Source organism: Sus scrofa, chromosome 8 (assembly GCF_000003025.6).
Source record: "Sus scrofa isolate TJ Tabasco breed Duroc chromosome 8, Sscrofa11.1, whole genome shotgun sequence".
Lineage (NCBI taxonomy): Eukaryota > Metazoa > Chordata > Mammalia > Artiodactyla > Suidae > Sus > Sus scrofa.
In genome coordinates, this window is record NC_010450.4 from 55,524,635 (window position 1) to 55,548,110 (window position 23,476).

A 23,476-nucleotide genomic window follows, 5' to 3' on the forward strand; every position below is an offset into this window, starting at 1 on the left:
GTCCCTGGGAAGAACAGAGCAGGCACCAGAGGAAGCCAGTGTGGTATTGTGCCAGAATGGGATTCAGATCAAAGAACAGCCCGACAGGATGGTCTGAGAGAATCTGGAATATGTTATTAGTCAATCAATCAAATCATTCTGAAATCTGTAACCAAATAATTCTGTAACTTACCTTAATTGCATCTTGTATTGCAGTTTTTCTCATAATTTTCAGCTCATTTCCAGTTAAACCAGTTATTGTTATACATGTTACTGAATATCTTCCACTTAGCCGTCCTCAGTAAACATTAATATTTTCAGAGCTCTTTTCTATTTATCAGCACCACCTCGCTCTCAGTGTTTTTGTTTTTAGGGCCGCACCTGCGGCATATGGAGGTTCCCAGGCTAGGGGTCAAATCGGAGCTATAGCCCACTTATCGCTTGAGGCCAGAGATCGAACCTGCATCCTCATGGATGCTAGTCAGATTTGTTTCTACTGAGCACAATGGGAACGCCTCATTCTCAGTTTAATGAAGATACCAGGTAAAGACATAAAGACTTTGAAAGCACCAACTGTTCAAGATTTAAAGAATACCAAACTGAGACCACTGAATCTTTTTTTTAAAGTATAGTTGATTTACAGTGTTGTGCTAGTTTCTGCTCTATAGCAAAGCGACTTAGTTATACACATATATACATTCTTTTTCCACTGAATTTTTAAAAATCAGTTTGTTTTTAAAAGAAGTAAGTGATAACATAATAATATCATAGAGGCTACAGTTATTGTACCTGGCGAGCAAGACGTAGCAATTAGTCTAGACATATTGGCAAAACATTTTGCCAGAGGATGAGACATAAACCCCTCTGAAATTTAGGGGGTTTTCACAATAATACAATTTCTAGGGGTCTAGTGGCCTGGGACACGTCGTGACATACCTTCTAAGGTGAAGGTTAAGTTGTGGCACCTGGCCCCTCCTGCCACAGAAGAAGGTCCAGCGCCAGGTGGATTTTAGAGGCAGCATATTCCCCATCTGAGTCGGCTTCCGGTCTGGCCCATTTATCACATGACCCCCAAAAGCTGTCGTTTTCAGTAGTGGTAGAACAAGAGAAGTCTCTGCAGTAGGTCCTAGCTTCCATGCCACAGGGTCCAGCAGGCCCAGGGCACCTTAGCCCTGCTGCTTGGAGCTTTTGGAGGCCCCTGGAGCTGAATCACAGCACACACAGCCCCAGGGTTTGGGAGCAGAGCCCTCTATCCTCTGCAGATAAAATGCTCCTTTGAAGAAACAGCTTCGGGTGTGCCCACGGGTGTCAGCAGAGACTGAATGCTTAACCGTGGCCACTAAATCACCACGTGACCTGAGCTGCCTTCACGACCTGGGTGTTGTCTGGCCCACTGAGCCATAAAGCTGGGTGTGCCTGGCAGCACTGTATCACCTTAAGGAAGTGCTGCCCATGACTCCAGGTACAGGCTGGCTCCAAAGGCACAAGGAAGGTACACAAAGTGTCCCCACTGCTGCCCACTGCCTTCTTGCTCCCAGCCCACACCTGTGGCCTCATGAGTTCCCTGTGAGCAGCCGACTGGGGAAGACCAAGCTCAGGCCTGGTTTATGGATGGTTTTTCCTGATATTCAGGCACCGCAAGAAGGCTATAATGCTCTAGCCTCATTCTAGGGCGGCCCTAGGACCGTGTGAAGGGAAATCCTTCCAATGGGCAGAACTTGAATCAGCACATCTGATTGTTCGTTTTTTGTTTTTTGTAAGAAGAAATGGCCCAAGATGTGCATCTCTAACAGTCCATAGATTGTGGCCAGTGGTGTGGCAGGATGACCAGGGTCTTAGAAGAAATATGGTTGGGAAATCAGTGACAAGGAGATCCAGGTAAGAGTTATACTGATAGGCCTCTTTGAATGAGCACAAGATTTTAAGATAGTCATGTCTTTCGTGGATGTTTGCCAAAGGATGACCTGAGGAGGATTTTAATAGGGAAGAGGATGAGCCATTCTGGATACCTGTTAGCCTCTTGTCCCGGCCACCCCTGTCTTTTCCCAATGGGCTCATAAGCAGAACGGTCATGGCATCAAGGATGGAGGTTATGGATGGCCTCTGCACGGACTCCCTCTCATCAAGGCCAGAGACCAACACTGAGTGCCCAGGAGGACACCATTGCCTAACTGGGCACCTGGTGCAAGTGCATTAAATTGGACTGCTTCCCTCTGTGTTCTTATGAGAACACACTCTAGATTTGCCTTCTCTGCCTGCAGTGCTTCTGTCAACACTATCGTCCTTGTGCTTACAGACTAGCTTATTGACTATAATGGCATTTCATGTAGCATCACTTCTGATCAAGGCCCAAGCTCAGAGAATTCACTAGTCTTCTCGTATTCCCTGTCATCCTGTAGCAGCTGGCTTCATATAGCAGTGGAATGGCCTTGAGAAGACTCAGTCACGGTGCCAGCAAGGTAGCAATACTTGAGGGGCGGGGGCAGTGGCCTCTAGGATGCAGCATGTATCCTAAGTCAGTGTCCGCTGTGTGGTGCTGCTCCTCATTGCCAGGCTTCCTGGTCCAGGAGTTAAGGGGTGGCAGTGGGAGTGGCTTAATTCTCTGTTACCCCTAGTGATCCACCAGAAAAATGTATCTTCCTGTCCCCTTGGCCTTCGGTTCTGCTGGTCTGGAGTTCTTAGGTCCAGTGGGAGAAAGCTCCATCAGGGATACAGCAGTGGTTCTCCTGAACTAGCTGTGTAGATTGTCCCCAGCCCTTTGGGCTCCTCAGGCTCTCAGTCAGCAGGCAGAGAAGAGGTTCTCTGTGGGCTGGAGCGATTGGCTCTGATGGCCAGGGGAGAGCCGGGCCATGGGAGAGCTGGGCTGCTGCCGTAGAATGGAGGTGAGGAAGAGCATGTCTGCAATACGGGAGACCCTGAGGGCATCTCCCAGTAGTCTCACGTCCTATGGGGTAATGAAAACCATAAGAACCCAGTTCAGGACAGCTAATGGTCGGTGCTTCAGGAGTGCCAGTTAGGGTCCACTCATCAGACAAAGAGCCACAGCCGGCTGAGGTCCTTGTTTTTGCCGAGGGCAAGAGGAAAGTGGACAGGTGATGGGAGAGGAGAGCTGTGAAGACCAGCTACGACCACAGGATGGTTGCAGAAACAAATAAGTGTCATGGGCATCTCTTCCTTATTTTGTCATGAGTGTATTAGCCACATATTTTTGTGTCTTCCCTCTTATCTCCTTATCATCTAACGTAAGACATAGTAATAATTTTATATCAGTATCTAAGTCGTAGAAGTGTGAGCATCACCCCAAGACATTGCCTTGTCTTCTGGGGAACAGGTGAGTGTGTTCCAGATGTACATAGGATAATTATATCACGTCAGTGGAAGTGACTTATATTATGGCCTTGATTTGGAAATGAAGGGTGGCTTACGTAGTTGTGCATGAGTGCCAAATTGACAGGGGGTGGCGTGTGATGGTCATTTTGCTGTGTCAACTTGCCTGGGCTATACTCCCCAGTTATTGAATCAAATGCAAATGTTTAAAAATGTTTTATTATAATTGATTTACAGTGTTCTGTCAATTTCTGCTGTACAGCACAGTGACCCAGTCATACATCTATGCACACTCTGTTTCCCGTGTTATCTTTCACCATGTTCCATCACAAGTGATTGGAAATAGTTCCCTGTGCTGTACAGCAGGACCTCATTGCTTATCCACTCTAAAGGTAATAGTTTGCATCTACTAACCCCGCACTCCCAGTCCATCCCATTCCCTCCCCCTCTCCCTGGCAACCTCAAGTCTGCTCAAACACAAATATTTTTAATTGAGCTGTTGCTGTGAAATTAAGTCCATAATCAGTTGACTTTAAGCAAGGGAGATAATTCAGCGTGATCTGGGTGGACCTAGTTCTGTGCATCGAAAGGCCTTTTAAAATGGGGCTCCCGAGGGAAGAAATTTCAGGCTGTCCTCCTGAGGACTTGCCCTGTGGGCCCCAGATGTGCTTAGCCAGCCCCCATCTGGCAGAAAGAAGCCAATTGCTTGCAATAAATCTCTCTCTTTTTTGTGTGTGCTTTTTTTAGGGCCGCACCTGCGGCATATGGAGGTTCCCAGGCCAGGGGTCCTTTTAGAGCTGTAGCTGCCAGCCTACACCACAGCCACAGCAACACAGGATCCAAGCCACATCTGTGACCTACACCAAAGCTCATGGCAACGCCGGATCCTTACCCCACTGAGCGAGGCCAGGGATCGGACCCACAACTTCATGGTTCCTGGTTGGATTCATTTCCACTGCATCATGATGGGAACTCCCGCTTGCAGTAAATCTCTTAATATATTGCACGTGCGCATGCACACACGCACACGCACTTGCAAAAACTCCTCTTGCTGCTTCTGTTTCCTTGATTAAACCTTGACAGATAGAGCCTCAGATGTCGCTAAAGCTTTTATTTTACCCATCAGTGCTGCCAGCAAGGCCTGTCACCAGTCCTGCAGGTGTTAGATATGCAATACTATGTATTGAATTGAACGTACCCACAGCCCTTGCGCAGAGGTTTCCTTTGTCAAGGGGTTTTGCTGCTGCGCTGACTCTGCAGGGCCAGGGAGCAGGCAGCTCCCCTGCTAGTATTTTCCACTCAGAGGTAGGCGGTGATCCACAGCAGCCCCTGAAACTCAAGTGGCAGAAGCTGGCAGTAGAAAGAACCATCACCCACGTACCTTCCAGTATGTGGGAGAAATGTGGCCAAACACTGAGACTTCACATGAAAAATCCCTTCTGCCTCTGTTACTATTGCTCAGTATTATTTGGTTTCTCTTGTGAATTGTTGTAAAACATGTAGACGGGAGTTCTGAAATAGCCTGATTGGAAAAACTAGAAAAATGAGAAATTGGTGTGGTTTTGAGAAAGAAAGGGCCCAGGAAGCAGCCAAGTTGTTTACATTTTTATTGACTGGTCCTTGCCTCGGTACAGTACAAACCTAGTTCAGCAGTTTCTGTTTAGTACATTCAGTCAATTTGTCTATAACATGACGTGTGGCTAAAAATCAATGAGCTATGCAAAGTCAGAAAGTGAAAATCAAGAGCTAATGGGAAAAATTGGAGAACAGCACAACACGCAGACTTCTCAGTGATGTATTTAAGTGGGTAGGAACCTAATAAAAAACAGCACAGTTTTATACGTGCTAAATGGTAATAAAATCTACTGATACTACAATAAATATGGTTCTTGACCTTGAAAAAGACCCAAAGTTTTCTTGTGGACGAGAGCTTGAGAGTGCTTCAACCTGGGAGTTATTGTGACATTCGGGGGACAGGGAGACAGAGCTGTAATACCACGTGTGTGTGGGTGTGTCTTCTAACACAAGTGGCAGTCTGGGGGAAATGGGAGATGTTTGACTGTGTGTGTGTGTGTTCTGTATGCACGCATTCTGTATGTTCCTACACACCTCATTTCAGCTGGGTGCAATTTTCTGTACTCGCCTAGTATTTCTTGTGGATGAGAGTGTATATTAATCACATGGGAACATTTACATTTGCATTTTCCAGCTTGATTGCAGGCTGGCCGTATCCCCTAAAGAGATCATCATCCTTTATCTATACTTTGAAAATCCCAAAGGTCCTTTGTAAGTTTGGCGTAAATTCCTGTTAGCAAAAATTAAGGTGAATATAAGCGTTTTCCACAAACACTGCCATGTGATTATCAAGTGCTGTCACAGCCCCATTGGGGTCTAAATATGCCTCTGTGCAATCTAAAAACTTCCAATTTCTCAGCACATCTGGCCCTAAGGGCCTAGGGACTATCCATCTGTAAACTGAGTGTCTGCTTTGCGCCAGGGTCGTGATCAGTTCTGCAGGTAGAGACTGAACGCGGTGTGGGCCCTGGGTCCAGGGAACTTGCATCCAGGAGCTGTGGCATGCGCTGTGCAACAGGTGTCTACACACACACACACACGCAGAGAACAGGAGGAAGCCATTCTTTCTGGGCAGAGGTCAAGGAAGGCCTTCCAGAGAGCGTGGCCCTGGGGTTGTGTGTGGGAGGATGGCCAGAGTTCTCCAGGCAAAGGGAGAGAAGCACTCCCCAGAGAAGAGCTTCTGTAAGGTGCAAAGACACAGTGGCACAGAGGAGCTGATGCAGAGGGGTCTCTGTAGGAGCACACAGCCGCCACCTGGTGCATTACTTAGCGAGGGCTGCCGTGACCGGTACCGCTGAGCAGGGGGCTCAGGAGTTTGCAGGCCAGCTGTCCAGGGCCAGGTGTCATCGGTGTTGCTTTCTCCTTAGGCCTCTTTCTGTGGCTTGTCAATGGCCGTCTTCTCTTCATGTCCTCACGTGGGCTTCCTGTGTGTGTCTGTGTCTTGATCTCCTCTTTGAAAGACACCAGTCATGTTGGGCTAGAGCCTGCTCGATGGCCTCTTCTACCTTAATTACCTCTTTAAAGACCTCATCTCCAAACACAGTCACCATCTGAGGGTTTTGGGAGGGGAGCGGTTAGGGCTTCAACCTGTGAATCTGGTGAGACCCAGTTCAGCTCATAACACATGGTGTCATGCAGCGTAAGCACTAGCAAAGTGAACGGGAGCCGGAGGGAGCTGTGATTGGTTAAATGGGCTGGGGGGTTGGGAACAGCTTGAAGACATTGATTTGGAAGGCTGAATAGAACTTCATCACCTTGGGGAGGAAGCAGTGACATTTCTGGCCCAGGGATCAAAGCAGATGGAGGCTGTGGACCTGCCCTGGGGCCTGGTACCCCTGAATCGGGTCAGTCGCCACAATCTCACCTCTGACCCCTGACTTGTGGAAGCCACAGTCTCTGTCCTCCTCAGGAATTTGTCCCAGGATCCCCACCTTCTTTTAAAATTGTGTTGTTGTGGAGTTCCCATCATGGTGCAGCGGAAATGAATCCAACTGGGAACCATGAGATTCGATTCCTAACCTCAATCAGTGGGTTAAGGATCCGGCGTTGCCTTGAGCTGTGGTATAGGTCGCAGACGCAGCTCGGATCTGGCGTTGCTGCTGCTGTGGTGTAGGTCGGCAGCTGTAGCTCCAATTGGACCCCTGGCCTGGGAGCCTCCAATTGCCTCAGGTATAGCCCTAAAAAGCAAAAAAATAAATAAAAAAAATAAAATTGTGTTGTTGGTCCTGTATCTTCATTTTCTGAATCAGCAAAGCAAAACAATATATACCTCCCTCCATGCTTCCCCAGGAAAGAAGAAAAGCATTCCTTTTCCCCTGTAACTTGCCCTGTCACCCTGCCCTCCTCTCTGCAAGGGGACCTCAGTCCTCAGTCTTGTCATCATGCAACCCCAGAGAGGGCAGGCCATCAGACATGTTGCCAGTCCCTGTGTCTTAACTGACATACCCTGGGACCATGGGGTCCAGTAAAGATCTGCCAGCCATCCAGAATTTGTAAAGATCTGCCAGTCACCCAGTATTTGTAAAGATGTGCTAACCACCCAGTATTTGTGCATCAGTGGCCCCTCTAGTCATTCTATTTTAATCCCACAGTTTCTCCTCAGAAGTATTATGAGGTTCCAGAACTAAGAAAAGCCCTGCAAAATTCCTCTTAAAGTAGTAAACTTATAGGATGCAGGCAGTTGCTCTGTACTGTATCCTAATATGTGCTATTTACATACATGTTTGAAATCACAGCCTTACTGAAACATTACGTTTATCCAACCAGTAAGGCCCCAAATGTTGCAGTCCACTCACTCATGCTTATGAGCAGTGTGCTCTGGAATTGGGGGAGCTGTGTATAAAGACATTTGAAAGGAATAATGAAGACTTCATTTCCCAGAGTACCTTCAAAGGAACGCTAGTTGTGATCGATGTCCAGAAAGTCAAGTTTCCGCAGCCAACAGGTTTGGGGAGCATCTTTCTTTGCTCTTTTAGAGAATGATAATGACAGCAGTGTGTTCAAATTCTGAAAGGTTCCCTGGAAAAGAAACATATTTAACTTTGTTTTATGTGGATTCCCAGTTGTCTTGGGTCTTTAAATAAGAACCTGGGACTGACCCACGAACACATTCTGAAAAACTCCAAAGACATTTTCTTTTTCTTTTCTTTTTAGGGCCACACTCGTGGCATATGGAGGTTCCCAGGCTAGGGGTCTAATCAGAACTGTAGCCACTGGCCTATGCCAGAACCACAGCAGCACCAGATCCAAGCTGTGTCTTCGACCTGCACCACAGCTCATGGCAATGCCAGATCCTTAACCCACTGAGCGAAGCCAGGGATGGAACCTGCAACCTCATGGTTCCTAGTCAGATTTTTTTCCACTGAGCCATGATGGGAACTCCAGACTAAGACATTTCTGATGCTCTAGATGAACTAAGAGAGGAAATTCTGTTTCTCATTTGGATGCATCCCACCAAATCCAATGCAGAGAAGTTTTATGTTGGTATTGTTTTAGGCTTAGAAATGAAAATGTAAGGATCGCATCGTTATTACAAATGGAAAATGAATAGATTTGCTTGACTTTCCCAGTGACTTTTCATTTTTGAGTCTTCTGTATAAACCAGTGATTATGATGACGCAGACCTCAAATGCTGGGTAATTATAGCTGTGGAATAATGGATAGAGAGCACTTTTTTAAATGAAAAAAAAAATCCCTAAAGTAATTATTTGATGATGAAAATAAATTAGTTCAATTCAGTACTTAATGAAAATTTCTGTGACCTCCCCACCCCGGAGCAGTGTATATGCAGATATAAGTTCTTTCATGTGCAAAACTGCGGCAGAAAAGTACTCAAGTATTAAGAAAATGTGGCACCCGCTGCTCTTTCTCCTATGAATTCAGTCTTACTATTTAAGACAGTCAGTTTCCACAGAGGCTGGTAAGCAGATGTTTCATAGCTGTGGAGACATACAATCAAGAGTTGGGGCCCACACACTTAACCCCTGCAATCAGTTAAAAAAAATTTAGTAGAAATAACATGTCTTTTTTCTCCCTCCCCTTCTCTCTCCACTGCGGCCATCACCCAGCAAAAGCAGATTGCTGTTGTAAAATTCTAAAATGCCATCCTGAATACTCTAATGTTGGGGAATACTTGGCTAAAGCACAGTGTCACTCTTTCTGGGTGACACTGACAACCCCATCTGCAGAGAAATATTCACAATAATGACTGGTGTTATTTGTCAAGAAAACAGCTGCTAGTGATGACCATGCTCTTAATCCAGTTGAGTCTGTGAAGACTGACCGTGAATGCAGCCCCCAAATGATAAACTGATCATAAAATAGTTTAGTGAGCTCAGGTTTTCATAATGACTGTTTTGCCATAGAATTGCAAATGCTTCATAAAATTTAGGTACTTGTTTTTTTTGTTTTTTTTTTTTGCTTTTGTTTTTTTGGCTATGGCACGTGGAAGTTCCTATGGCACTACAGCAGTGACAATGTGAGATCCTTAACCTTCTAAGCTACCAGGGAGCTCCTAGTACTTGTTAATAAAATGTTATTCCCTATTAATGTTGCTTAATCACAGTTTGCTGCTGAATGTTGCGTGGGCCTAATTGCAATTACTGAGGTTTTTCTAAAGTTTTTTTTGTTTTATTTCGTTTTGTTTGTTTTTTTTTTTTTTTTGCTTTTTAGGGCCGAACCTGCAGCATATGGAGGTTCCCAGGCTAGGGGTCAAAACGGAGCTGTAGCTGCTGGCCTACATCACAGCCACAGCAACTCGGGATCCAAGCCACATCTGCGACCTACACCACAGCCACGCAATGCCAGATCCTTAACCCACTGATCAAGGCCAGGATCGAACCTCTGTCCTCATGGATACTAGCCAGATTTGTTAACCACTGAGCCATGACAGGAACTCCCAAGGTTTTTCTAAAGTTAATCCTGGAAAATTAATTAATTGCTACAGTCAATTAAAAAATCATAAAAATAGTCTCTTAAATTTTATTTAAAATTTAAAGATATTTCTGACAGGAATGTGTAACTAAATCTTGGTGATGAGGTGGGGGATATTTTGTTTTATAATGCGATGTCTCCCAACCCTAAGACATAGAAGCTGACTCCTAAGGAAAGTGTTGGTGTTCTGACACCTCCTCTGAAGAAAGACTAGTGTCCTCAGGACTTAGAATTATTTTTCATGTTGTTGAATGGAGAGTCTGGGTTTTACCTTTGCAGTGATCAGTAAGGCAGTGATGAAGCAGCCTTTGGGGGAGTTTATGAGGAGGGTGCTCTCTGCCATCGGACTTTGAGCTTATCTAGGATGAGGTGTGTGGACGCCTGCCAGGGGTTGCCTCTGGACCGTGCAGCCGGGAGGCTGGGTGGCCGGTTCCCAGGTGGACCTCAGGCAGCCGAGGCCTCCTCGCCCCAGGCCGCTCCAGACCCCCTTGTGACTCTGCCCCCACCCCGCATCGTACGACCAATGCAGCAGACGCTGTCCTCGGGGGCAGCCGCCATTCAGGACCCTGTATTGTCCCCGAGGCCCTCATCAGCCCTCACCGTGGAGACCACACCAGCCATTGTTTAAACACACATGTAGCTTCTTCAAAAAATTGTAATTGAGTTTGACTTCAGTTATAGGGAACCCCCTTGGGTCCAGCTCGACCAAACCCCACCAAGTCCACCTTGACTGTAGAGCAAGGAATGATGTTTTTCCTTGTTAATAAATCAAATATAAATTTTTCTACTCAGCTTAAAAGCTCGATTTGTGGGCCCAGGCTAAAGGTGATGATGTCGTTGTAACTGATATTGAGAGTTTTGTTTTATGGTCTCTTAGAATATTTGTGGTACGTGAATTTGGGGTTAGATACTTCTGCACTGGGAAAGAGGCAAATGATCTAAAAGATAAAAAGAATTTTGCCTCAGAAATAAATGAAATGTAGCATATTTGACCATTTATTATGATGCTGCCAAACCTATAAATGAGATGTCACCTACATTTTTTTTTTTGGTCTTTTGTCCTTTTAGGGCCACACCTGCGACATATGGAGGTTCCCAGGCTAGGGGTCTAATTGGAGATATAGTCGCTGGCCTACGCCACAGCCACAGCAACAGCAACACCAGATCCAAGGTGCATCTGCGACCTGCACTTTAGCTCACGGCAACGCTTAACCCACTGAGCAAGGCCAAGGATCGAACCCACAACCTCATGGTTCCTAGTTGCATTCATTTCCACTGCACCATGACAGGAACTCCAGATGTCACTTACATATTTTGAGCCTCAGGCAGATATAGAGAAACTATTCATTTATTTCATCAGTCAGTGCCAGAGGCCAATTATATAATAACGTAGTGCCTTATAGAATTTTTTTAACTTAAAATTTTAAAATGGACTCATTTTATATAAGGTCCATTCTAACACTTGCCTAATGTTCTTTGATGGTCTTCAAAAATTGCTGATGATAATTTAGAAAAATTTTAAAACAATCCATTGGTGATTTTACTAGTGGGAACCAGAAGTAGATTTCATGGAAACCTCCAGCGGCTACTCTTGAATAAGTAACCACTGAAAACATGCAAACATGCTGCAATCAGACCCTCCCATTTGTTTTGTTTTTGCTGTTTATTAAATGATGTGATCTCCATTATATTGACCACTTCCTTGTCTTTTAAATAACACACAGTGAAGATGATTGAACTCTTTGAGGACTGCATGCCTAGCCCAGCGCCTTGCTGTGGGGCCTCTGCCAGGTTGTGTCTCCTTGCCTTTTCCTTGGGGTAGAATATGTTGTTTCAGCGATCACTGAAGTTTGGAGGCGTGTTTGCACCTGTATTAAGGATCCCAGACTGTCTCTGTAACTGGTGATTGTTCCTTCTGCTTCCTCACTCTTTCACGCCACAGCTTAGGGCGAAGTAGTCGAAACCACTTCTTTTTCCCATCTGATTTTCTGTGAGCTCCGTAAAGGCAGACCTGCAGGTGACAGAGGAAATGAGCTACCTGCCTCCAACACCATTTTCCTCGTTTTTATACACAGATCTCTCTGTGGATGCTGGGGGCCCGATACCCAGGTGGGGGCTCATCCCTGTTCCATACCCACCGTGAGTGCTGGTCTCCCCTTTGCCCCCAGAGCTCCTGACTGCAGCTTCAGGGCTGAGTTTCCCATGACACAGAAGTAACTCCTCTTCGTTGGGCCTCAGGTCTCTGGTCTGTGAAACCAGGAAGTTGCGAATATGTACCTCTCAGGGCTATTTAGTTATGAACTAAGGATAACTGAGTTCCTCTTGGTAAAGTTCCTAGAGCAGCCAGGCATAGTAAGGGTTAACTAATTTAAAAAAGAAGATTGACCACGGGATAAATGACTCCCTAAGCATCTTAAAGAAAAGGAAAGATCTGAGAAGATGCTTCCTGTGGTAGAGGGTGATTCTTTTCTGGGGGTAGCAGTGGAGGAATTAGAGGTATTTGTATCTGAAAGCAGAACTGAAAGTTATGACCTAAAATATCTGTAGGAAAGGCTGGCAGTGAGCCTAGGCCCTGACCGGATCAAGTGATAACATGGCCGGTGTTCATAGCAGCTCCTCTGGGCCCTCTTGGTAGACGTGCGGAGGAGACAGGAGGAATGAACTGGAAATGTATGGGGATGGAGGGAACTGGGGCAAATGTCATGCCAGGAGTTAGCAGTTAACAGAGGTTCTCAGGGGAGATGTTATGTGCGTGTCACATAGAGTCTGTGGATACACATCTTCTAAACACCTGCCTGACCTGACTCAGCCCCTCCTGCGGAGAGGAGCCTCTGGGCCCCTGCTTTGTTAAAGAAACAGGACCCCTTCGTGTGGCGCATGCGGGGTGTTGGGCAGCCACCAAGCAGCCGGGAAGCCGTGGAGGTGCAGGTAGGTGCGGGTCGAGCCTGGCCCAGGAACCGGGTGTGAACCAGCCTCACCCGCGCCGGCCGCCCTTTGCCCCGACTCACAGCTTGCAGCCCAGGAGCTGGGTCGTAATTCGCTCCTAGGCTCGGGGCTGCAGCCTGCCAGGCACAGCGTGTTTACCTTGTGATCCACAGCCAAGAAGAAGGGAGGAAGGTTCCAACCATTTAAGAAGTTGTTCGGCAAAAGGAAAAAGAAAGGCCCATCCGGGTCCCCGGAGGCGTCTGCTGGGTGCAGGAGCCGCTGTCCTCCGAGTGTCAGCGATGGGACCTTCTCTTCAGATGAGGAGACCCTGGAGGACAGCCTAAGGTAAAACTTGCACTTGATGTTTTCAGATCTTGGCTGAAGTTCGGGGGGGGGAGTGGCGTCTCGAAGGTGGCATGGCGGTGTCTGTCACCTCCCGGCAGGTGGCAGCTGGGATGCCAGGTGCATTCCCCGTGGGAGCTCGGGGGTGGTCCCTGTCGTACCCCAGGCCACCCTTGGAGCTGCCAGAACTTGCCTCTGGAGGAGCTTCAGTCTCTGCTCCTTGTTTTCTCTGTGTACACCTCTCCCTCTCCTCCCCCTCCCCTCCCCTCCCTCCTCCCTCCCCTCCTTCCTTCCCTCTCCCCCCTCCCTCCATCCGCTTGCCTCCCCGCCCCCACCCCCACCCTACTCCTGGTCCTTCTTCTTAGAGCACAGGCACTAAGTCCTGCTGTGACTGTGTCCGGAGGCTCAGACCAGCAGAGTCAGGAGGCATTTTCTACCCTGACTGGGAATCGCAGAGTCAGAGATGGTTAAGCTCAGAAGTTAGCTCCTCTGTGAAGCCCTTTCCCACTACCTGGCCTGATCTGTTAGCCCTCACTGCAGTTCCTCAGCATCTAGAGCCATCTCCCAGAGAACTTAGCATTTGTATGGGGTTAGTGATGGGCTTGTCTGTCTCTGTCATCAGCTGCCAGTTCCATGAAGTCAGGGACCAGGTTTTATTGGCGCTCAGAAAGCGTTTCCTATGACTGCCTGGCAGTGTGTGAAGTTGCCCTAGTGTGTGCTGAAGGCATAGATGATGTCATCTGTTATTTCAGGAACAAAGCCAAACACCCCTGTGGTGGTCTGTCTATGACTGTTGTCAACTGCAGCTGAGCCCAGACTGCAGGATCGTCAGGCAGGCCAGGCGCATTAAGCTTGACAAGGCCCATGACAGTGTTTGTTAGTCTTGAGGGATACCATTTTACTCCTCAAAGTCTTTATTAGGAAAACTGTTGAATTTAATGGAAGGATATGCTTTCACTAAAAAGAGAACACAGCTAGCACAAAACTTACCCAATTCTTGAAATGTCAGTACTGGTGCAGAGGTTTAACCAGCATGAATCAGGTTTGATTTTCCTTCAGTTTCTTCCCTTGCAAAATAGTTATGTGAACCTTTTTGCCTGAGCAACACCTTAGCAGCAGAATGAGGCATAGCCACTACAATGTGACCAGGTAACCGTGTGATGCAAACTTAGGTCAAGTCTGAAAAGTTTTGCTTTGAAAGGATTGTCCTAAGAAGACACCACCTGCCCTCTTTGTAGCAGGTTATAGTTTTGTCAAGTCTCCCATTTCTTATTGAATAATTTTGGACTCTCAGATGAGCTTAGACCCCCATTCTCTTCCCATTGAAGTTGTATTTCATTTCCCTCTTGGCATTTTCCTTAAGGTTTTAAGTTTTATAAAGCCATGGGGAAATCTACATCGTATCCAGCAGCTACATTGCCATAAATAGAGGTAACATTCCCTGGTCTTACTATTGATGCTTGATAAACGTATGTTTATAAGACATGCTCTATTTTAATTATTTAACACTTGTTTGTGTAAAAAGGAAGCTAGAAGGATAAGCTTTGGATGCTGAACTTAAATATGGCTCTTTAAGTAGTTTTAAAATCAATAAAGATAGGAAAATAGAAATTGATGGAAAGCTGTATTCCTTTTTTCTTCTCAGAAATTTCCAGTTGCAGAATAAGTGTGCCCCCAAAGTAAAGATGGCCTGTGTTGCTTACAGTATAGCTGAATTTCTGATAACTCCCCCCGTTTACAGATGGAGAAAATGAAAAATGTTGATTCCAGCAATTCTTATTTTCAGTTCACTGCTCAGCTAACAGACATGTTACTTTACACTGTGAAGAGATTCCAACAAAATGTCATGCACTTTGTTTCCAATCTCCAAATTGAGCAGCTGTCACTAAATCACAAAACTCAAAATTCCATTGATGTGATCTAGGGCGGTGGATCCCGTATGAGGGATGAGTTCCTAATTCCTAGAACTGCTTAAAAATGGGGGTGGGTGGGTGCCCGAGGGGTTGGACTGATGAGGGGGTTTCTTCCCTGGTGGGGGCTTAAAGGAGCTGAACTGTGACATGCTTTCACCTTGCAAGAGTCTATAAGTCTAGGAGTGTCTTCATGACCAAAAGTAGCTCATTATTGATCTGCTCCTTCTGCCTGAAATTTCTCATTTCCTTTAGGTTGTAAAGCATTTTGTTCTTGCTTGAGGATAGAAGCCTTTATTTTTCCTAGGCTATTTTGCTTTTTAGGGCCGGACCCGTGGCACATGGAGGTTCCCAGGCTAGGGGTCTAATCGGAGCTGTTGCTGCAGGCCTATACCACAGCCACAGCAATGCCAGATCTGAGCCGAGTCTGTGACCTACACCACAGCTCACGTCAATGCCGGATCCTTAACCCACTGAGCGAGGCCAGGAATCAAACCCTCAACCTCATGGTTCCTAGTCAGATTCATTTCCTCCATAGGCTGTTATTTTTAAATTATGCCTGTGGGGGAGGCAGAACAGTAAAACATGATCAGTTTGTAACAATTTAATGTAACCTCCTTTATTAACTAAAGGCAGCTAACATTGTGTTTGCCAAAGTGTGTTAAAAAGATGTTACATTTTCAAAGGGGAGAGGGTCATTTTGACAAATAGGTCTGGGACATTCTGGACCAAAACAACTTAAATGGGATCCTTTGCACTGGACTTCTCAGTGCCTTTACAATGCCAGTGTGCCCTGAGAGTTGCCAAGAAGAAGGATGCGGTTTGCAGCATTTCCAAGATTCCTTTAACCACAGATCTTTTTTTTTTTCCACGGAGAATATCCATTGGTATATTTTAAAGCAGCCACTTGTTAATACAGCATGTTTTGCATGTAGGTGGCCTCGTGATATTTACCTCGACTCTGAGATTGACGTTATGATTCCTATGTCAAAGATGAGGAGACTAGGGCTAGAGAATGACTTGCTGGCAAGTGGCTGAGTCACTGTTCAAGCCGTGGTGGCTGCGTTTGGAACGATCCATTTGCCTTTCTGTGCTGCTGCAGCCTTACGAGGGCGCTAGTCCCACGGCCTGAGTTGTCCTGCTGGTCCTGGGTCACAGGCTCAGGGGCTTCTTGCCCTCAGCCTCCTGCCTGAGGCTAGGCTACTCAGCAGCACACCACCTGTCCTGCCGTTTACTGCATCCTGCATAGCTTCAGCTTTGTAGGAAGCGCCAGCGGCAAGCATGCTGAGACCCAAAAGGGCTCCACGGAGGCTGATCACTCTGGGAAATGTGGTGCCAGATACATAGAATATCACTTGAGAGTAAAAAAGAATGAAATACCAATACCCAGTATAACATGGCTAAACTTTAAAAACATTACGTTACGTGAAAGAAGCCAAATAACATACACCACCTACTCTGTGATTGCATTTGTATGACATGTTCCAAACACCCACAGCGGTAAGATGAGTGGTTGCCGGGAGTGTGGTCCGTTGCAAGGTGACTGCTAATGGGTCCGGCTTGCTTTGGGGTTATCACAGTCTTCCAATCTAGCTGGTAGCGATAGTTGTCTCATTTTGTGGATGTGCTAAGAATCATTTAAATGAGCCCTTGAAAAGGATGAATTTTATGGTTTGGGAATTACATCTCAATAAAGATGTTTTTTTAAAAAAGAATGAATGTGGCATTGATGAGATCATTCATTCCTGGCTGAGGTGCTAAGTTCATGTTGACAAGAGAGAGAAGGGGCTTATTTTCCTCCTGAAATGAAACCCTAAAATAGGAGGGAGAAATTGGGGGGAACAGAAAGGGGTGATGTGGAAGTAGGACGGATTGCAGAGGGTAGCAGACTGGCTCCGAGGGGCAAGCAGCGCTTCCTTCCCATTTGCTTGAGGGCTTTCTGCCTGCACTGGGTACACGGGAGACTTGACAGGGGAGAGTGGTGGGGAAAGTCACAGGTCCTGTCTGAGACTGCGGATTGAAATATCTGTTTCTGGTTGACCAAATGGGCCCCCCCCACACACACCAAAAAAAACCCAATAGAAATTCTGCTCTCCACTTACATGATGCCTTGTAATTCAGTAGGCTCTCTCCTCCACCTCACGTTCACCCTGGGTGCTCACAGGTGCATGCGAGCGCACACGCACATGCACGCACACACCAAAAAGGTTTAAGGGACTTTCAGTCCTTCACATTACAAGTGCTGTTAGTGTTAGAGATGCGACCAGACTCCAAGTTACCCAGTTCTGCGCAAGGGTCATCCTTTGGTCTAGGAGGAGCCCCCATCCCCCCACCCCTCACTCATCTCTGCTTCCTCACCCAGTCAGCTCCTCTCCAGCCTTTAGTTTGCTGCATAGATGTGCCTTCCTCAAGGGAGAAGCCTTCTCTGACCCCGAGCCGGGAAACCGACCCCCCCTTTTGGGGCCTGCAGGGCTCGCCTTTTGGGGCCCGTGCCTGGTGCACAGCGGACACCCAGTAATACTTGCTGAGGGGCAGAATGCTTGGACCTGCCCTCCCCCCCGACTCTCCCTCTGCTTCTGCCAGTGATGGTCAGATTCATCCTTGGTTTCCCATCACCCAGAGTATCGCTGTACCTCTGAGCCCCCGGAAAAGGGGAATTATACAAGTAGATGTAGTGAGACAGCATGTCACTGATGAAATGACAGTGACACTCAGGCTCTCTGGGGACTGTGTGTGCCTTCGGTCCCTTGGCCTTGCTGCTCTTCAGAAGAAGAAATCAGAGGGAGTTCCCGTCGTGGCTCAGTGGTTAACGAATCTGACTAGGAACCATGAGGCTTCGGGTTTGATCCCTGACCTCACTCAGTGGGTTGAAGATCTAGCATTGCCATGGGCTGTGGTGTGGGTCACAGATGCGACTTGGATGCCGAATTGCTGTGGCTGTGGTGTAGGCCAGCAGCTGTAGCTCTGATTGGACCCCTAGCCTGGGAACCTCCATATGCCACGGGTGTGGCCCTAGAAAAGACAAAAAGAAAGAAAGAAAAGAAGAAAAGAAAAAAATCAGAGAATTTATTTTACTTGGTGACTTCTCCCTTCTTGGTAGGGACTGGACTATGCTGACATTGAACAGGGCATGGGGAAGAGGAGCATGAAGGTAGCGGGCTGGGCTGAGTGAGTCTGGGGCGGAAGGCGGACTGCTCGGTAAATGAGGTTATTGGAGACACAGGTCGAGGGAGAGCAGAGCGGAGCCGCGGTCCTCCTGTGATCACTCATGAGCTGTGTGACCTTAACCAGCCTCCTTATCTGCTAAATGGATATGCTGTCTTCCAGAGTCATGACAAGGACAAAAAATGCCTGTGATGTTACACTGCTATAAAAAAAGCGCTTTACACGAGTTCCTGTCGTGGCTCAGTGGTTAACAAATCCGACTGGGAACCATGAAGTTTCGGGTTCGATCCCTGGCCTTGCTCAGTGGGTTAAGGATCCTGTGTTGCCGTGAGCTGTGGTGTAGGTTGCAGATGCGGCTCAGATCCTGAGTTGCCGTGGCTCTGGTGTAGGCCAGCGGCTACAGGTTCGATTCGACCCCTAGCCTGGGAACCTGCATATGCTGTGGAAGCACCCCTAGAAAAGGCAAAAAAAAAAAAAAAAGCGCTTTACAAATTCAGGGTAATATTATTCATGTTGACAACTAGTTTTTTTTAAATTTGCAGAATATAGACCAAGACTAACTCGATTCTGATGCTTGCTGCGGAGGTTATGCAGAGACCTCTCTCTACATGGGGCAGCTGAGCACCTGCAGAGTGGTAGAGGCAGGCCAGAGGTGGGCCAGCTTGGCTCCCTGGTGACCTGGATGCTGGCCTGAGCCCAGGGGCTGGAGTAGGTGATCCTTGGACTTTCAGTTCTGAGAGTCTTGAGTTTGAAGCTTCCAAACTTTTTCCCTCTTCCTTGAATTTTTTATGACATATCCTTTTCTTTTGCAACTAGTGGGTAATGGGTACTCTAGATTGTATCGAGCATCACCTATTTTCATAGAGTACCATTGTCCAGGATGCCCAAGAAAACAGAGTCTGACTTTACTCTCCTCCAGCAACTCCAGTTTGTTTGATGAGGATCGTTAATTGGTCTTTAGCATTTCATTTGAATGAGTCTCACGGATCTGTTTAGAAAGAAAACTGCTGATCAATGACAATTGCCTCTGTTGTCATGGATACAAGCTGCAATTGGACTCTAATTATATTTCCTTATTCCTGAAGTAAATCCCTCATCATTGCCATGGTAATTACCCAGTATCTCTGGTCCCAAATTACACCATGCTTGTCCAAAAAAGACAAAGGAGAAGGAGTAATAGGCTGGCCTGACACGCATGTTACCTGTGCAGCTGCAGGAAGCTTTTCCTTCTTGGGGGGAGAATTCCCCTCTCTAGGGTCGTTCTCCAAGGTCAGATGATGTTAAGTGGGTCTTCGATGTGCCTAGAGCTGAGAGTAGTGGCTACAAGGCTGTATCGGGATGATTTCAGCTGTAACAGAAAACACAGCTACTCATATCTCCAATAGTAATGAGATATATTATCTGATTCCTGATAGACTTCCCAGGTTCCAAGGTCCATTAATGAAGAAACCCAGCAACAGCATCAAGATCCAGCCTGATTCCTTTTTTTCTCCGGCTCTTTCAGAGAGTAAGCTTTTGTCATTAGGCTTATTTCCTCATAGCCCCAAGGCGGCTGTCACATTCCAGGTGTCACATGCGGACGACAGAAAGGAGATTATGTCCCATTTATGAATGAGGAGACCTGTCCCTGAAACCCCTCCCCCAGCAAACTTTCCCTCCTTCGTCATTGTTCCTGTCACACCAGAGCACACTGCAGACAGTCACTCCAGACAACAGACCTGAGGTGGAGATGCTGTTTGGTTCCTCCCTGGTCTCCTTAGCACTACATGTGCAGTGGGTGAGGGTGGGGTGGCTCGCCTACGGGGCTAACCTAGTTTGTCTTGCTCTCCTTGCCTTCTCTCGCTGCTGTCACCTTCCAGTGCCTAAGCTGCAGACCACAAGCCCGTCATGCACCCTCTATCTGATCTCTACCGCTTCTGCAGATAAGCATGGGCAGAGGATGAGGGATCTGGGCCTGGATGTCCTAGGAGCATGGGGTGTGGCATACTTTGATCCCAGGCAGTAGCACATGCCTGCAAGAAAGCAAGGCAGCCAGAGGGGAGGGGAGGATCAGAACCCAGAGAGCCGTCAAAGGAGCTGTCCATCCAGAGGGGCTGGTGGGTAGGAGAGCCGACGGTTAGGGGGTGGGGAAGGGGCAGCGGGGGATTGCTGTTTTCAGGAATCCAGCCATTAGCATTCCTTCCTTTTGTCTGCAGCACCCGCATTGCCTTCTGGGAATTGGCTTTGCCTCCCTGTGTGCACACAGGGTCTGCCTCCTGTGACAGAAGCCACGAGGGCCTCATTTACTTGCCCTCTCACTGCAGCCTGGCATGAGCATGTGGCCCAGCTTGGCCACCGAGTTTTCCAGGGGTCCAGGAAGAAGGACAGAACCCAGAGAGCCTGGGCCCTTCTGGTGTGATGCCTAGCCGGCAGTACGCTCCGTACGGTCTTCCTCAGACTCTGACTCTCGCTCTCATTGTTCCCTGTGCCCTCGCTGATTGTCAGTAGATTTCTTTGGGTCAAGAGAGGCAAAATTAGTTTCTGTTGCTTGCAGCTCAAAACCGTAACTGACCCAGAATGAAGCCTGGAGAAGCTGGAGAGAGAGAAGGTGGGAGGAGCCAGAGGGAACCTTTAGAGATGCCCAACACCCCCGCTAGCCCTTGGCTTCTCAGAATTTTCCCTGACAACCTCCTGCAGGGACCTGCCCTCCCTGAAAACACTACCCCACCAGCAGTATTTTGCTTTCATCAGGGGCGGCACCCTGATAAACTGCCTGAGGGTGTTAATCCTGTCCTCATTCACTGACAGGGTTGGCAGGATGTACTCGCAAACCAGATTTTGCAAAGCCCTGTGGGAGGCGGAGGGTGAGGCCGTGACCCCTCAGGCACCCTTGGCACCGTGTGGGGACAGGATGGTCCCTTGGCGTCGTTGCACTTGTGTCTCTGTAGCGCTTCAAAGCACGCCAAGCGCTTTGATTTGTCCTCTCACTTAGGGCACGATGACAGTAAGCACAACCTAAACGGCAGGAGCCGCACACGGAGGGCTTTCCAAGGGGGAGAAGATCCCTTTCCTCCAGGGAGGCAGGAAAGGCTGTGTGATGGGGTGTGTGGGGCCTGAGGGGTTAGCAGTGTGGAGAGGAACCAGGCTGGGATGGAGCAGGGGCTGGGATGGAGCAGGGCAGCGAGGGATGCAGGCAGCAGGCACCTGCGTGGTGCAAGGTGTGTGAGGCAGGGGAACGTAACACTTATATAATAAGTACTTAGGTTAGTCTAAGGATGTTACGAACTGTAACTCAGTGAATCCTAGCGAAAGCTCCATGAAGTAGGCGCTGTTATCGTCCTTGCTCACAGATGGGGAAACTGAGGCCTTGGAGGGTCTAGCAACTTGCCCAGCACCGCACAGCTGAGACCAGGAACCAGAGGAGGGACACTGGCCTGAGTCCATGACGAGTCCATGTACTACGTGATCTCCAGTCACAGAGCCAGAGGGGCTTAGGGTCCTGGGATGCCAGCGTAGAGTTCCCTGGTGGCACGTCAGGTTAAGGAACTAGTGTTGTCACTGCAGCGACTCAGGTCGCTGTTGTGGTGCGGGTTTGATCCCTGGCCTGGGAACTTCCACATGCCATGTGTGCAGCAAAAAAAAAAAAAAAAAAAAAGATGTGAAGCGTTTTAGAAGTCAAGGAAGCATTGCATTGCACCTTCATCTGGGTGGACTTTGGCCAAAAGGGACCACTGAAGGTGTCTGAGCTGTGACATAACTGCTTGGAGATGAACGCAGGGTTTGAGAGGAAGGGGAACTGGAGAGGACTTCCGCTGCAGACCATTTACAGACTCCGTCCTCTCCTGGAAATAAGTGGGGAAACCCATGAGGGCAGTTGAAAGGCCAGTGAGTGTTATTGTCACTGTCCCCTCGGCTTCAGTTCTGACTCGGTCGAATCTTTCTCTTCACCTCCCAGGCCTCAGCTTCTGTGTCGGAAAGGATGCTTTGTCTCTGGGATGGCAGTCAGCCGTGACTGCCAGCTGTGCAGCCGCCAGCTGTGTGAGGACTGGCCCCCATCAGAGCTGTGCCGCTTCTGGTAGCAGCTCCCTCCCTGTTGCTGGTTTCCTTTAGAGACCCCCTAGGGACATGGCCATCAGCTCTCCTGTCCCCCAGCCTGGTTGGTCCTGCACGAGGGTGGCGGCAGTAGCATCGTGTGCAGGGGCTCAGTAGCTGCTTTGGAGTAGCTTTGGTAGGGTCCCTGCCTGAGAAAGGCAGTGATGCTAAAGTCTTTGCACTCTGCCTTCCCCTAACCTGGATCCGACTCACTTACACAGTCTTACAACACAGTTCCTGAAGGATGAGAGTAGCAGAGAAATCGGAAGGAGAGGGGTTTGTGGGAAACAGCTAATGCGTTTGGTTTTGTTCCTGTTGCGTTTGCAGGGTCCTTGGGGCAGCTGGGGACACATGTGGGAGGAGGTGAGTGAGACAGGAGAGAGATAGACAGTAAGGAAAAGTGATTGTTGGGAGTTTCTGTCGTGGCTCAGCAGTTACAAACCTGACTAGAATCCATGAGGACACGGGTTTGATCCCTAGCCTTGCTCACAGTGTTGCCATGAACTGTGGTGAAGGTCACAGATGTGGCTCGGACCTGGCGTTGCTCTGGCTGTGGTGTAGGCTGGCAGCTGTAGCTCTGATTCAATCCCTAGTCTGGGAACCTCCGTATGCCGAGGGTGTGGCCGTAAAGAAAAAAAGGCAGAGAGAAAAAGAGAGGCTTCTCGGTGTTCTCAGCATCACAAGAGAAGATTCCCACCCAGCAGGTTGCATGGCTTCCATATGAGCAGGTGGTCAGAGGGTAAGTTGCAGCTCTGAGGCTCACTCTTAATACATGGAGGGGGAGGACTGGCCTGATTTGCAATCAGTTGTGAAAGATCTTTGAATGTCAGGAATAAAGAAATCCAGATGAGCTCTGCTAAGGTGCAGTTAGTGGTAAGCGCCCCTCCACCCCCAGCCCTGTAATTCCTAGTTCCCAGCTTGCTCAGGACAGGGATCCCACCAGGCTCTTTGTTCATACGAACAGCGTGTCAAACCGAGATCTCCGCACGTGGGCCCTTCAGTGTCCATTCCAGCCCTGCCTCAGAATCCTAAAATTCTAGACCTCTGGGCAACCTCTCAGCTTCCTCTTCAGAGAAGAGGAAATAATCTATATCATAGAGTTGGTTGAAGCCAAAATTGATAACCGAGATTGCCAGAGATTTAAAATTAAACAAATTGCCCAAGGATGTGATGTTAACTCACATTATGTAAACTGGACTGTTTAGAAGAGTGTTCATTGTGTGACTGGTAAACCAATGACCATTCTCTTA

General features: G+C 47.9%; 1 protein-coding gene and 1 long non-coding RNA gene across 11 annotated transcripts in view; one reads left to right on the top strand and one right to left on the bottom strand.

Annotated features, from left to right (window-relative positions):
* Positions 1–23,476, top strand: part of KIAA1211 (KIAA1211 ortholog) — a 264,569-nt gene that overhangs the window by 188,272 nt on the left and 52,821 nt on the right. For 7 of the 10 annotated variants that reach the window (XM_021101354.1, XM_021101353.1, XM_021101362.1 and 4 more), the window contains one exon: positions 12,912–13,083. The exons of the other annotated variants lie outside the window; for them this stretch is intronic. In XM_021101354.1, coding sequence (XP_020957013.1) covers positions 12,912–13,083 — 172 coding nt within the window. The remainder of the gene's footprint in view (positions 1–12,911; positions 13,084–23,476) is intronic. 10 annotated transcript variants of the gene reach the window in all.
* LOC110262105 lies at positions 4,181–13,113 on the bottom strand. Its single transcript, XR_002346677.1, has 3 exons — positions 12,898–13,113; positions 11,682–11,824; positions 4,181–7,899 (listed from the first exon to the last, which is right to left on the bottom strand). It is a non-coding gene; the product is annotated as an uncharacterized LOC110262105 (long non-coding RNA).